The following is an 11,936-nucleotide window of genomic DNA, read 5'->3' as shown; positions in this document are numbered from 1 at the left end:
CGTGTCCCCTGCATTGGCAGGTGGGTTCTTAACCACTGCGCCACCAGGGAAGCCCAAGATGATATTTTTAAAGTGGGATCACAGAAGGAAATGCTGCCATCATCTTGCCTTTACTTAATGCTAGTAAATAGTAATCTCTATATCGCTTTGACATATAAATCATTTAATCTTAGTAACCTGACGAATGGGTTATTATCCCATTTTTTTCAGGGGGAGATGGTGATGATGACCTATATCTTGCAGATTTTCATGAAGACCATCCGAAGGCCTCTTGTTGAAATGTGTTTTGAGGACAGTTTGTATTATTTGTGTGTTTCAGCTCTGGGGACTCCCAAAGAATCTGAGAACACCCTTCCCATCCAAGTGGATTACGATGCTTATGACGCGCAAGTCTTCAGGCTGCCAGGCCCATCCCGGGCTCAGCGCCTCGCCACCTGCAGGTTTTCTGCCAGATGCACTTTGGGGTGGATGTAGAAGCTGATTAGGAAAACCTGAGGCCCAGTAGGGACCTGCATGAGAGCAACCTTGAAAACATCTTAAATTAAAATTAGCCAAGTGGAAGCCATAGTATGTGGATCATTAGGGAGTCTGTTTTCTGGTTCTCTGGCCCAGCCATTTTGTTAGCTATGTTTGCTATGAAGTATTGTCCCCTCATAAGGAGAGCATTCTGCTTTTTCTAGCCAAGAGAAGCAATTCGTGAATTCTGGAATTTTCATTTCACTGGGAGGTCACTAATGATAGATAGATAGATAGATAGATAGGCAGCCACTAATAAATAATAGATAGATAGGTAAATAGATAGATTGATCAACCGATCGATCCCAAGGCCCAGAGTTTCTTTTAGGTTTATTATTCCCAGAGGGCGAGAGACTTTTCTTTCTTTATTCCTGTTTTTAAAATTTGCTCCATGGTATTTTGGTCATGTAGTAGTTTTTCATTGTGATATAGTCAGATTTACCAACATACTCATTTCTGGGTCTTGTGTAAGAAAGCCATCCCCACTCCAAGGTTAGAAACGTGTCTTTTGTATTTTCTTCCAATACTTTTTCGGTCTTGGTTTTTATACTTAGTTCTTTATATAGAATTTTTTTTTTTTAATGAAATGTGAAACAGAGCTCTAGCTTATTTTTTTCCCTAGTTGACCAAGTACCGCGAGTCCATTTTCCACATTTCTTAGACATGGAAAGTGTGCTTTGATTGGAAGAATCACTGATTGGAGGAATATTCCGTCTCTTCACATTGTGACAAATGGGCTTAGAGTGGCCACGTGCTCTTCTTCTGTCCTTTCCCCTCATCCCATCCTGATGTCTGGTCCCGAGAATGCTTAGAGCTCACAGTGAGTGCTGTTAACAGCAGCTCCCCTGCACATAGATGCTGCCTAGGGCCTCGGCGGTGCTTTTCTTCTGAGTGTCTAAGAACCCTTTCATGGTCCAAGATCCTTGGTTTTCTTTCTTCTGATCAAAGACGGCAAGACCTGGTGTCTCAGAGACTCAGGCTGTGTTCCTTGAGGGCACAGACTGTGCCCTAATCTGTGCTGTATCCCCACGCTGGGCTGAGCATATGCTGGCGCTTAAATATTTACTGTTGAAATAATGAAAAGTGTAGTCAGCCCATGGGATCTATTTTCATGTTCCATTTAAGCTCTCCCTTAAAATCCTTCCAGGTGGAAAGAGAACAGCTCTGATGCCAGAGCGGTGGCCCTATCGGCGGTTGCTGACTCTTCCATTCTGAAATTTTGTACCCCATTGGGCTCCTCTCCTGCTGATCCTTCTTCCTGCTGTTTCCAGAGGTTTTCCCCTCAGGGAGTTTCATGTTTTAATAAGGGCATACGTTTTTTAAAATTTTTATTAAGGAAACGTTCAAACAGACCAGTGAAATGAACAGTTATCAGTGTGTTGTCAATCTTGTTTTATCACTTCTCCCACATTTGAAATTTCGCTTGAGTATTCTAAAACAGATATCAGGTATCCTTTTCTTTTTTTTGCGGTACACGGGCCTCTCACTGTTGTGGCCTCTCCCGTTGCGGAGCACAGGCTCCAGATGCGCGGGCTCAGCGGCCATGGCTCACGGGCCCAGCCGCTCCGCAGCATGTGGGATCTTCCCGGACCGGGGCACGAACCCGTGTCCCTTGCATCGGCAGGCGGACTCTCAACCACTGCGCCACCAGGGAAGCCCCCTTTTCTTTTTTTTTAAACCTGTAAGTATTTCAGCATGTGTCTCTCTAACAAATAAGAAATAAAACAAAAAAAATCTGATCATAGTACCCTTGTCACTGGTAACAAAATTCACACTAATTCCGTAATATCCCTGATAGCCAGTCCCTCTGTAGATTTCCCAATGGTCTCAAAACTGTGATTTTTACAGTTACTTAGTTTGAGTTGGGATCTGAAGAAGATGCACATGTTGCATTTTCTCTTATGTCATTTTCTGTGACTGCAGAGTGTCTTGCTTTCTTCCTTTGTTTATTTCCATATGACATTTAACTTTTCCTGTTGTCTCTGAATCTGCTGTAAACTGGCAATTATCTCTAGAGGCTTGGTTAGATTTAGATTCAATTTTTGATGCCGGAAGACATCTCAGGCTGTGCTGTGTGTTTCCTCTTGGGTGACATCGGTTCACAACCCCATTCTCAGTGACACGAGCTTGATGGTGGGATGAGGTGGGGTCAGGCTGAGCAATTGCTTCTTTACAACTCTGATCCTGGGACTCCGGCCATTGGATGACTGTCAGTCATCTCCCCTGTTTCTTCCACGACGTCTCCAGCTGCTCAGGGCAGAGTCCCTCCTACATTACCTCCTCGGAGATCCCATTGGGGGTTTTCGTTATTGGCCTCCCATGTAGCCCAGGCTGGGGATCCATTTGGGAGTTGTAACTCTAGGTCGGACAGCACCCGCCGCTTGGTGTGACTTGGTCTCTACCCACCAGGTCCGTGCGAGAGCGGGAGAGTCACAGTCGGAAGAGCGCCAGCTCCTGTGATGTCTCATCCAGCCCTTCCCTGCCTGGCCAGCCGCTGCCCACAGAGGAGGTGAGGAGCCAGGCTTCTGACGACAGTTCCCTGGGCAGGAGCGCCAACATCCTGATGATCCCTCACCCCCACCTGCACCAGTATGAAGTCAGCAGCTCCTTGGGCTACACCAGCACTCGAGGTCAGAGGGCAGGGCTGGGCAGGGTGGGGATAGCCGCCTTCCTGTAGCGGGGATGGGCGGGACTATGGATAGGTGTGGGCTGTAAGTCCCATGTGTTAATTATTTCCATGCAGGTGCAGTGAGTACGAATGGCCTTAGCTGTTTGTGTGTGTGTGTGTGTTATACTATTTTCATCTTTGCCCTTTCTTCTCTCTTCCCTATAAATGTCTACCTTTCCATATGTTAAGGTAGAGCTTTTCTTAGGCCTAAGGTTAAAGTGTTTACTTATTTCCTTAGCATTTCCATTCGAGCCACACTTAAAACAGCCTCTTTCCTCTATTCCACTTCAAGTGACCTGTTAACTTGGCATGGCCCAGGGAGCACAGGTGCTGCTTTTCCTATATCTTATCTTACCCATCCAGTGGCATCTGCAACTCAAGTATACAGCCCCCTCCTGCCTGTTTGGAAAACTTTCTGTTGTGAAATAATTATGGATTTATAGGAAATGCCCAAAAAAAAAAATCCAGGGAGGTCTTGTGTAGCTTTCACTCATTTTCCCCAGTGATAACATCTCGCATAACTAGTACAGTATTAAAACCAGGAACATGACCTTTGTACAATCCACAGAGCTTATTCGGAGCTCACTGGTCGTACATGCATTTGTGGGTGTGTGTGTGTCTGTGAAGTTTTAGCACATGTGTAGACATATGTAACCACACCACAATTAAGATATTCCATCCTCACGGCCTCTCTTCTGCTACCCCTCTAGAGCCATACCCTCCCACTAATCATTCTCCTCCATAATTTTGATATTTCAAGAATGTTTTCTAAATGGAGGAGTAGCCCTCCTGACTTTTAATCACTGATTTAGGACTGTTGTGTGCACACAGCTGCCTCCTGTTGCCCTGGAAGGATTCCCAAAGGGTGAGGGGTGTTTCCCAGCACTTTGAAGGGGAAGCTGGTGACTCCTGGGGCCTGAGGACCGAGGAGCAGGGCGCTTTCATCTTTCATTCATTAGGCACCATAGACACTGAGCCAACAGCCAGAAATCTTTTGACTGCTGAAAAAAGGTTTTTTTTTTTAAACTGGTTCAAAGTATAAAAAGGAAATTCTGAAAGAGAAAGGAGATATTTAATTACACAACTATAGAATATAACCTATGTCACCTACATTAATTAGGGTTAGTATTCAAAAGAATTTTAATACATTTGAAGATTTCTAGGAATTCCCCGACTCCACGCTTTCACTGCTAAGGGCTCGTGTTCAAACCCTGGTTGGTGAACTAAGATCCCACAAACTCTGCGGCCAAAAAAAAAAAAAATTCTAGGTTAGCTTTTTCCCACCTTCTGGAAATTTCTGAGTTTGCATGACAGTTATATTCCCATTCTGTTAAACATATTCTTAGAAGGGTCTGTAGTAAAAGTTAAACTACACATTAATCCTTTAAAAACCTTTGTTATTCTAAAAGCCAGTTCTCCTCTGAGGAGATAAATTTGCTCTTAATCCAAGTAGCTTTTTATTTTTTTAAATTATATATATATATATTTATTTATTTATGGCTGCATTGGGTCTTCGTTGCTGCATGTGTGCTTTCTCTAGTTGCGGTGAGCGGGGGCTACTCTTCGTTGTGATGCGCGGGCTTCTTATTGCGTTGGCTTCTCTTGTTGTGGAGCATGGTCTCTAGGTGTGCGAGCTTCAGTAGTTGTGGCACGTGGGCTTCAGTAGTTGTGGCTCATGGGCTCTAGAGTGCAGGCTCAGTAGTTGTGGCGCACAGGCTTAGTTGCTTGGCGGCATGTGGGATCTTCCCGGACCAGGGTTCAAACCCGTGTCCTCTGCATTGGCAGGCGGATTCTTAACCACTGCGCCACCAGGGAAGTCCCAATCCAAGTAGCTTTGAAAACAAGTATTTCTTTTTTTGCGGTGCAAGGGCCCCTCACTGCTGTGGCCTCTCCCGCTGCGGAGCACAGGCTCCGGATGTGCAGGCTCAGTGGCCATGGCTTACTGGCCCAGCCGCTCCGTGGCATGTGGCATCTTCCCGGACCGGGGCACGAACCCATGTCCCTTGCATCGGCAGGCGGACTCTCAACCACTGCGCCACCAGGGAAGCCCCTGAAAACAAGTTTTCTTAAAAGTTATCTGAATGGTAGAATTGATTTCAACATCCTTAATGATATGTGAGAGTTTATTGGAAAAGCCAAAAAGCAATTCACTGGAACGGTGTCAGGCAATGCCATCCACATGGCCTTTGTTTCCAGTTTCTCTGTTATATTTAGGGCTTCTCACCCATCCACCTACCCAGTGTAGCATAGGAAACATTTCCCCTTTCCTCTACCCATATTTTTGACCCATTTTAGCCCTTAGTCCTATTTCTTATCCTTTTCAAAGTGTGTACTCACATTTTTTAAAGTTGAGTTCTCTCCTTTTATTTCCATGATAACTAACTAGACTGTATTCTTTCTTATTTGATAAATTGGACCATCAATTTCATTAATTTACAGTGAAAAATACAGTTTTCATGGAGAACTGAATGTTCTCTTCTTGCATGCACAATGGCTTGAGGAATTAAATATTACTATGTACCATGTTCTTTGGTAGGAATTGGGTAGATAATGGTGGACAAGACATTCCTTGATGCCATGGAATTTGTATCTGCTGGACCCACTTTCTAACCTGGGTGTTTGCTTAGTAAACATGGGATGCTCACCAACAGAGTTGGTTGTAGGTTTCAGCTCTTTGATCCACTCAGGTTAGGGACCTGTCTGCCATTGAATGGGACAGGTTGAGTCTAAATATCATGCCATCTCCTTACCTGGTCAAGGCTGGATGCATCCATTTCTTCATTCTTTTCTCCCAAGAATTTAGTTTTTTTAACACAGTAATGTTTGATTGCTTACTCATGTTCCAGGCCACTGCATTAATGGGAGGGGGTTCTGATCCACCCAGTCACTCAGGGCCCCATGGTCCTTCCATCCCGGGATGCCATGGTCATCAACACTGGTCTCCAAAGTTTCCACAGCAGGGCAGAGGAGAATGGAGATCATGCGTGGAGAGGTTTGTGGTCCAGGCCTTCGGGTGGAGCATGTCACTTCTGCCTGTGTTCTCTTGGCTGGAACTCAGTTATTTGGCCCCAGTGCAAAGGGACTGGAAACTACAGTCTCCTTGTGTGTCTCAGAGGAAAATCAAACAGGTCTAGTGAACACATTGGCTATCTCTGCTAGGGTCTGCCCTTCTGGTCACCAAATATCTACATGTATTGTTCCTCCCACATGCAGAATGCACCCGCCCCATCCCCAAAGGGAGACAACTCAAGACCCACTATTGAGTCATTGCATCCAGCTCAACATCTAAGGTCTCCAGGCAATGTGTGGTCCTCCCCATCAGGTTTGGGTGTGGCTTCACTGGGCCAGTAATTTAGGAACCAGAACCCCCTTCTCCCAGGTATTTAAAAAGTAAACCCATTATTTCATTCCTTTATAGTTTGGCGATTTCACTCATTTCCCTCGTTCCCTAACATGTACGCTCTCCAAGGTCCTTGTCAGCCTCCGCAGATTGTCCTCCTAGTTCTGCTTTCACCGTGACCCTGTGCTTTCTCTCTGTGCCTCCCCCACCCCACGGTAACTGGCAGATGTCCTGGAGAACATGATGGAGCCACCACAGCGGGACTCCAGTGCGCCGGGGAGGTTCCACGTGGGCAGCGCAGAGTCCATGCTGCACTTTCGACCTGGGGGATACATGCCCCAGCGGGCACTGATCAACCCCTTTGCACCCTCGCGGATGCCCATGAAGCTTACGTCCAACAGGAGGCGCTGGATGCACACTTTTCCTGTGGGTAAGTTGGGCGCTCGGGAAAGAGCCCTGACTGGGAACTCCTAGTCCTGGCGTCCCCTGAGTGGCCTTGGTCAAGGGTGTCATCTTCTCTGCACCTGTGGTGCCCCACCTGGAAGATGGGGTGGCCACGCCCACTTTGTCTGTCCCAGGGCTCTTGTGAGGATCCTTGAGGACTTTGTAGCTAGCCAGCTGTGTAGACCCAAGGGCTCCTTTTTCTGTTTGACAGGGACTGTGCTTTGCCACCTGCTTTCTTTCCTGAGACGAATGTCCCTCTTCTTGTTCACTCCTTCCTTTCCTTACTCTCTGGATGTCAGTGTTACAGTCTTGGTTACACGGAGTTATGTTACTTTGTTTCCTCTCAGGGTCTCTGACAGCAGAAAAAAAAAATTTTTTTTTTTTTGAGAAATGGGTGAACAATTTCTTTTTTTTCTTTTTCTCTTTTTTAGTTTAAATAAATTGGGGGAAAAAAAGCTTAAAATAAACGAGTTCTATTTTTTATAATGGGAAGCTGAAATAAAAACAAACTACAGCCATATTCCAAACCATGTTTAAATTTACAAACATAATGAAAGAAGCCTGCCATAAAAGTGTACTTTCTGTATGATACCATTTAAATAAAGTTCAAAACCAATCAAAACTAAAAAATAAATTTTTTTTTTCAAATTCACTGTTTCTCCGAGCTCATCCTTTTTGATCTGTGTTCTGTCCTAAAGAAGATGACAGTAAGGTTTTATAAAGCTGTGGCTAAAATTAAACTTCAGCTTGATGGGCTGTTACTGGGCTGGGGAGGAACAGGTACATTAACCTCCTGGGTGTTTTCATGAAGCCATCCTGCTGAATGCTTGCAAGTGTCTAGTTATTTTCTTTGGTATTTGCTTTCGGAGTTACAAGTTAAATAAGTGAGCAATGAATCTGGTTCTTTTGGCTGTAATTGGGGGTCATTCCCAACCCCCTTTTTGCCCCTCTTATCTCTATCCTAATCTGTCACCTTACCTGTTTCTTTCTGGTGTCCCTTCCTCCCCATCATCATCCCCACCGGCTCCCTTCAAGTTCTCTTACGAGAACTATTGATGTTTCTTCCATGACCGTCAGCTCTTCCTGCTTCTGTGCTTCCCCCCACCCCCATCACCCATGCTTTGCTAAAGCTAAATGTGTTTACTAAATACTCTGCCCACCTGGCCCTCTAAGAGCCGAGGCCCTCCTCTGCCAGGCTCCCCACCTCCCGCCTCCTCACCCCCATCCTCAGAGGTTTTTCTCTTTCCTAAGCGAGTTTGTGGCCTCCAGCTTGTGTTTTGCCTCTTCCACGTTTGGGGTTTGCCCAAATACCCTCTTCTTCAATCCCCGCTAACCTGGTTGGACAGTCAGCTCTGAAACCTATCATTCTCCAGGAAGCATGTTTCCGTAGACGCAACTAATTCTCACTTAGCTCCTGCTCGATGTCCGTTTTGCCCTTGTGCGTCCTCTGCTCTTGAAGTAGGAGCTGTTATCATCTCAGGTACTAACAGAGTCATCGGTGTTTCTCTCGTGTGTCCCTTCTCGTTTCGCCCATGTTGACCCTCCTGGGAGGGACCCTTGTCTCCCATACTGTTATCTTTCTTTACTGTGTCTCAGTTGACATGTGCGAGACAGAGGACCCCAAAATATTTTTAGACTGAAGCCTCACAGGAGGATGAGCCTTGCTTGGAAGAGGCGATGTCCCATCTGGGAGCCAGAGGGTCACAGACAGGACATGCCTCTGTGGTGTGGTCGCCTTTCAATCACCCGCGTCCCAGCAGCGGGAAGGAAGGAAGGTTGAGGTGAAGTACACAGCACTGGCTGTCGGGGGAATGATGCTCAGTGGATCTTTGTCTGGGCAGGACCATCAGGAGAGGCCATCCAGATCCATCACCAGACCCGACAGAACATGGCAGAGCTGCAGGGCAGCGGGCAGAGGGACCCGACCCACTCCTCTGCAGAGCTGCTGGAGTTGGCATACCATGAAGCCACTGGAAGGTGAGGCCGGGCACGGGGTACTGGGTGGGAGGTACTGCGAGAACGCGCTCGGGCACCCAGGGCAACAGCAGAATAGACTGCTCGCGAAACGTCACGTTCGTGAGACTTGGAGACACCGTGTGCACGCGTGCGGGCCTTTCCTTTGTCAGCGTCGTCCCTGCCACCAGGCCAGTGCACAGCAAATAGCCTGAGATGCTTTTGCCAGAGATGTTCCCCAGGCCCTGCTTTAGCTTCTGCTTTAAGTCAAAACACGCTTTGTCAACCTCAGACATGAGTTTCTCCTAATCCTCAGTCATGGGAGAAAACGAGTTCCAAGGCAGGTGGTTCCCGCTGTGTGTTTTGGGCAGTCAGTCTATGACTTTTGTCATTTTGGTCATTGAGGAATTCCACTGTTGGGTTTAGAGGAAGTTGATGCTAAAAGCAATGGAAACCAAGGCCTGTGTTTATAAAAACAAGTCTTTTCAAACCAGGATCCTGAATGTGTTACAAGGCATCCGAGGAGAGTCAGCCTAGGAAGAAAGTCATTTAAGCCTTGACATGCTCGAGTCCATGCTACACTACCCGCTGTTGCTGTGATCTGTTACCTTTGCAAAGAGCCATCTTTGATCCCTTTTCAGTCATCCCAACATCCCATGGGATGGATGAGGGATACAGGCAGGGCATAACCTCTTTCCCAGGTTAACTTGGTACCTCTATTCAAGCACCTCACGTTGTCCTGTGGGTATCAGCAAGGGGAGGCTTAGGACGGAGGGGGCAGGCATCTGACGTGGCAGTGGGGAAGCAGCTGGGGTGCCAGGGCAGGAGACCAGAGCTGGCACACACTCCAAGCCCCGCAGCCTGGCGGCCATGGTATGGGTCTTAGTGTTTGCCAGCCTGTGTGGCCAAATGTTCAGACCTGGTTTTGATGAAAACCCCCTGGAGACAGGGTGAGCAGGATAAAAGAGGTGATGATCCACATTAAGCCAGGCGGCTGGGCTCTGTTCTCTGCAGGCACAGCGCTTCCCACCAGCCTGGCGATGGCACATCCTTCTTGAACTTCACTGGAACAGAAGAGCTTCCTGTCAGCCTGCTCAGCAGCAGTGGTGCAGGTAAGCAACCCAAGAGGTAACAGAGTGGGGATGCTCAGAGCAGGCCCACACCTAGAAGCGAGGTGGGAACCAGAAAAGCAGGGCCATGTCTATTTCCGGATCATTTCAGCCACAATTTCGGGTGACCTATTTAGAAGCAGTGCTGTATAATGCATGGAATTATAAATGGGCTGCACTTTACGTTTTTAGCCGAGAACGTGTTGGTCAAGAACACATTTATCATTGGACTGTCAGTGAGTCATGATTGAGGGCTGCTTATGAGATCACTGTAGTGGGCAACACCAGGCCTGAGAGCTTTAAATTACATGTGTGTGTGTGTGGGCAAACCCACCCCCATAAAAACAATCAGGAGAGACCCAGAGGGAGCAGTGTGGTTCCACCTACGAGTTCAGAGAAGAGAAGGGTGACGTTGTTGCCTACAGAAGTGGGCACGCATCTCAGACGCGAAGGGGTAGAATTTGGTCAGGAGGAGAGTGAGAAGGTAAGGGATTCTAAGTGGAGGGAGAGTAGGAACTTGTATTAATACAGGGTTTATGCTTTTTGGAAGCACTTGTATATCTGTTATCTTACGCGATCATCCCAGTAGGGAGTAGGTTATTAAGTATATTTTACATGTACGGCAGCATAGCACCCAGAGGTGTGGAGATGTTATACTAATCGCTCAAGCCAGTAGCCAGGTGTCCTGCTGTTTGTGATTTCAGCAGCAGTGTTCAGAGAGCCTTTACAGGGGTAGGGGAACATGAATTTGGATGGGTGGGGGGCAGATTTTGGAAAGCCTCAAAGGGCAGATAATTATACAAAATGAATATGAAAAACATTAAAACTGAAAGAAAAAATGGTGCTGCTACTTTGTGTCTTAGTTTTCTATCACTTAACCTGCATTTGTGGAACTTGGCTTAAGGAAGGCGTAATGAAAGTGAAGTTGTGTTAAGTTGGTGAATGAAGTTTTCCTCCATTCACGGGTGGATTCAGCCAGCGACGTTTCTAGAGGCCTATAGCTAAGGCTCGGAAACTGGACTGGCAGTGAGAGAATTACTAAAGGATTATACTTATTTCCTTCCTATTTCTAGTGCATCTTTTCTGTCATTATTTTGAATGAGAAAACAAATTGAATAAAAATTTGGGGGTGAGTAAGATACTTTTTATCCCTGTACTCAGGGGACTAAAAATGTTACTTGTCTACCAGACTCTTTTAAAGTACCTTCAGAATACGCTAAAGGCAACGTTTCTATTGTTTTGCTAAAAGAAGGAACCATTTTATAGGAACCCAGAGTTTGACCTTCCTGGCTGTTTGGGGTCAGGTTGTACCAAGGAGGGCTGCTCTGGGGCTCATGGGACCACACTTTGAGCGAGTTTCCTGGTGACCTGAAGCTGGGGAACCATGGGCTCAGGTGGTAACAGCACCAGGATTTGCCCACAGTGGTCGTGGAGTGCTTCCGGGCCTGGGGTGGGTAGCTCACGTAGACCAGATGATTCCTCAGAAGACGAGTCTTGGAACTTTACAATCTAGTCTGGGGAAAAGCAGGAAGTTGCAAAGAATCCTTATTCAGCGATTGGTGTGGAAGATCCTCAAATGACACCATCCTAGAGGCCTCTGAGCTAAGAGTTCCCTGGTGCACATGCATTGGGAAAGCGGTTGCTGCCCCCTGCACCTCGGGCTCACCTTCTCCCTGTTGGGCTCCTGAGTCATAGATCCATCTACCTGACGGGCCTCCCCACCTGGATGACCCCCGGCTACCTCATCCTTAATTACCGGCAGCTGAGCTCACGTCTTGCTGTCCCCCCCGCCTGCCCACCTGCCCCTCCTTTTCTGACTCTGGGCCACATTCTCCATTCTCACCACCGTTGCTTTGTTTCAGACCCGTGTCATTTCTGGCCACGATTGTCACCGTAGCCTTCAAAT

At 47.0% G+C, this 11,936-nt stretch overlaps 1 protein-coding gene across 6 annotated transcripts in view; it reads left to right on the top strand.

Annotated features, from left to right (window-relative positions):
• Positions 1–11,936, top strand: part of DEPDC5 (DEP domain containing 5, GATOR1 subcomplex subunit) — a 93,178-nt gene that overhangs the window by 29,303 nt on the left and 51,939 nt on the right. For all 6 annotated transcript variants that reach the window (XM_079941889.1, XM_079941892.1, XM_079941891.1 and 3 more), the window contains 5 exons: positions 320–440; positions 2,926–3,146; positions 6,751–6,954; positions 8,810–8,945; positions 9,936–10,033. In XM_079941889.1, the coding sequence (XP_079798015.1) occupies positions 320–440; positions 2,926–3,146; positions 6,751–6,954; positions 8,810–8,945; positions 9,936–10,033 (780 nt within the window). The remainder of the gene's footprint in view (positions 1–319; positions 441–2,925; positions 3,147–6,750; positions 6,955–8,809; positions 8,946–9,935; positions 10,034–11,936) is intronic.

Source organism: Stenella coeruleoalba, assembly GCF_951394435.1.
Source record: "Stenella coeruleoalba genome assembly, chromosome: 14".
Classification (NCBI taxonomy): Eukaryota; Metazoa; Chordata; class Mammalia; order Artiodactyla; family Delphinidae; genus Stenella; species Stenella coeruleoalba.
This window is presented reverse-complemented; position numbering and strand designations above follow the sequence as displayed.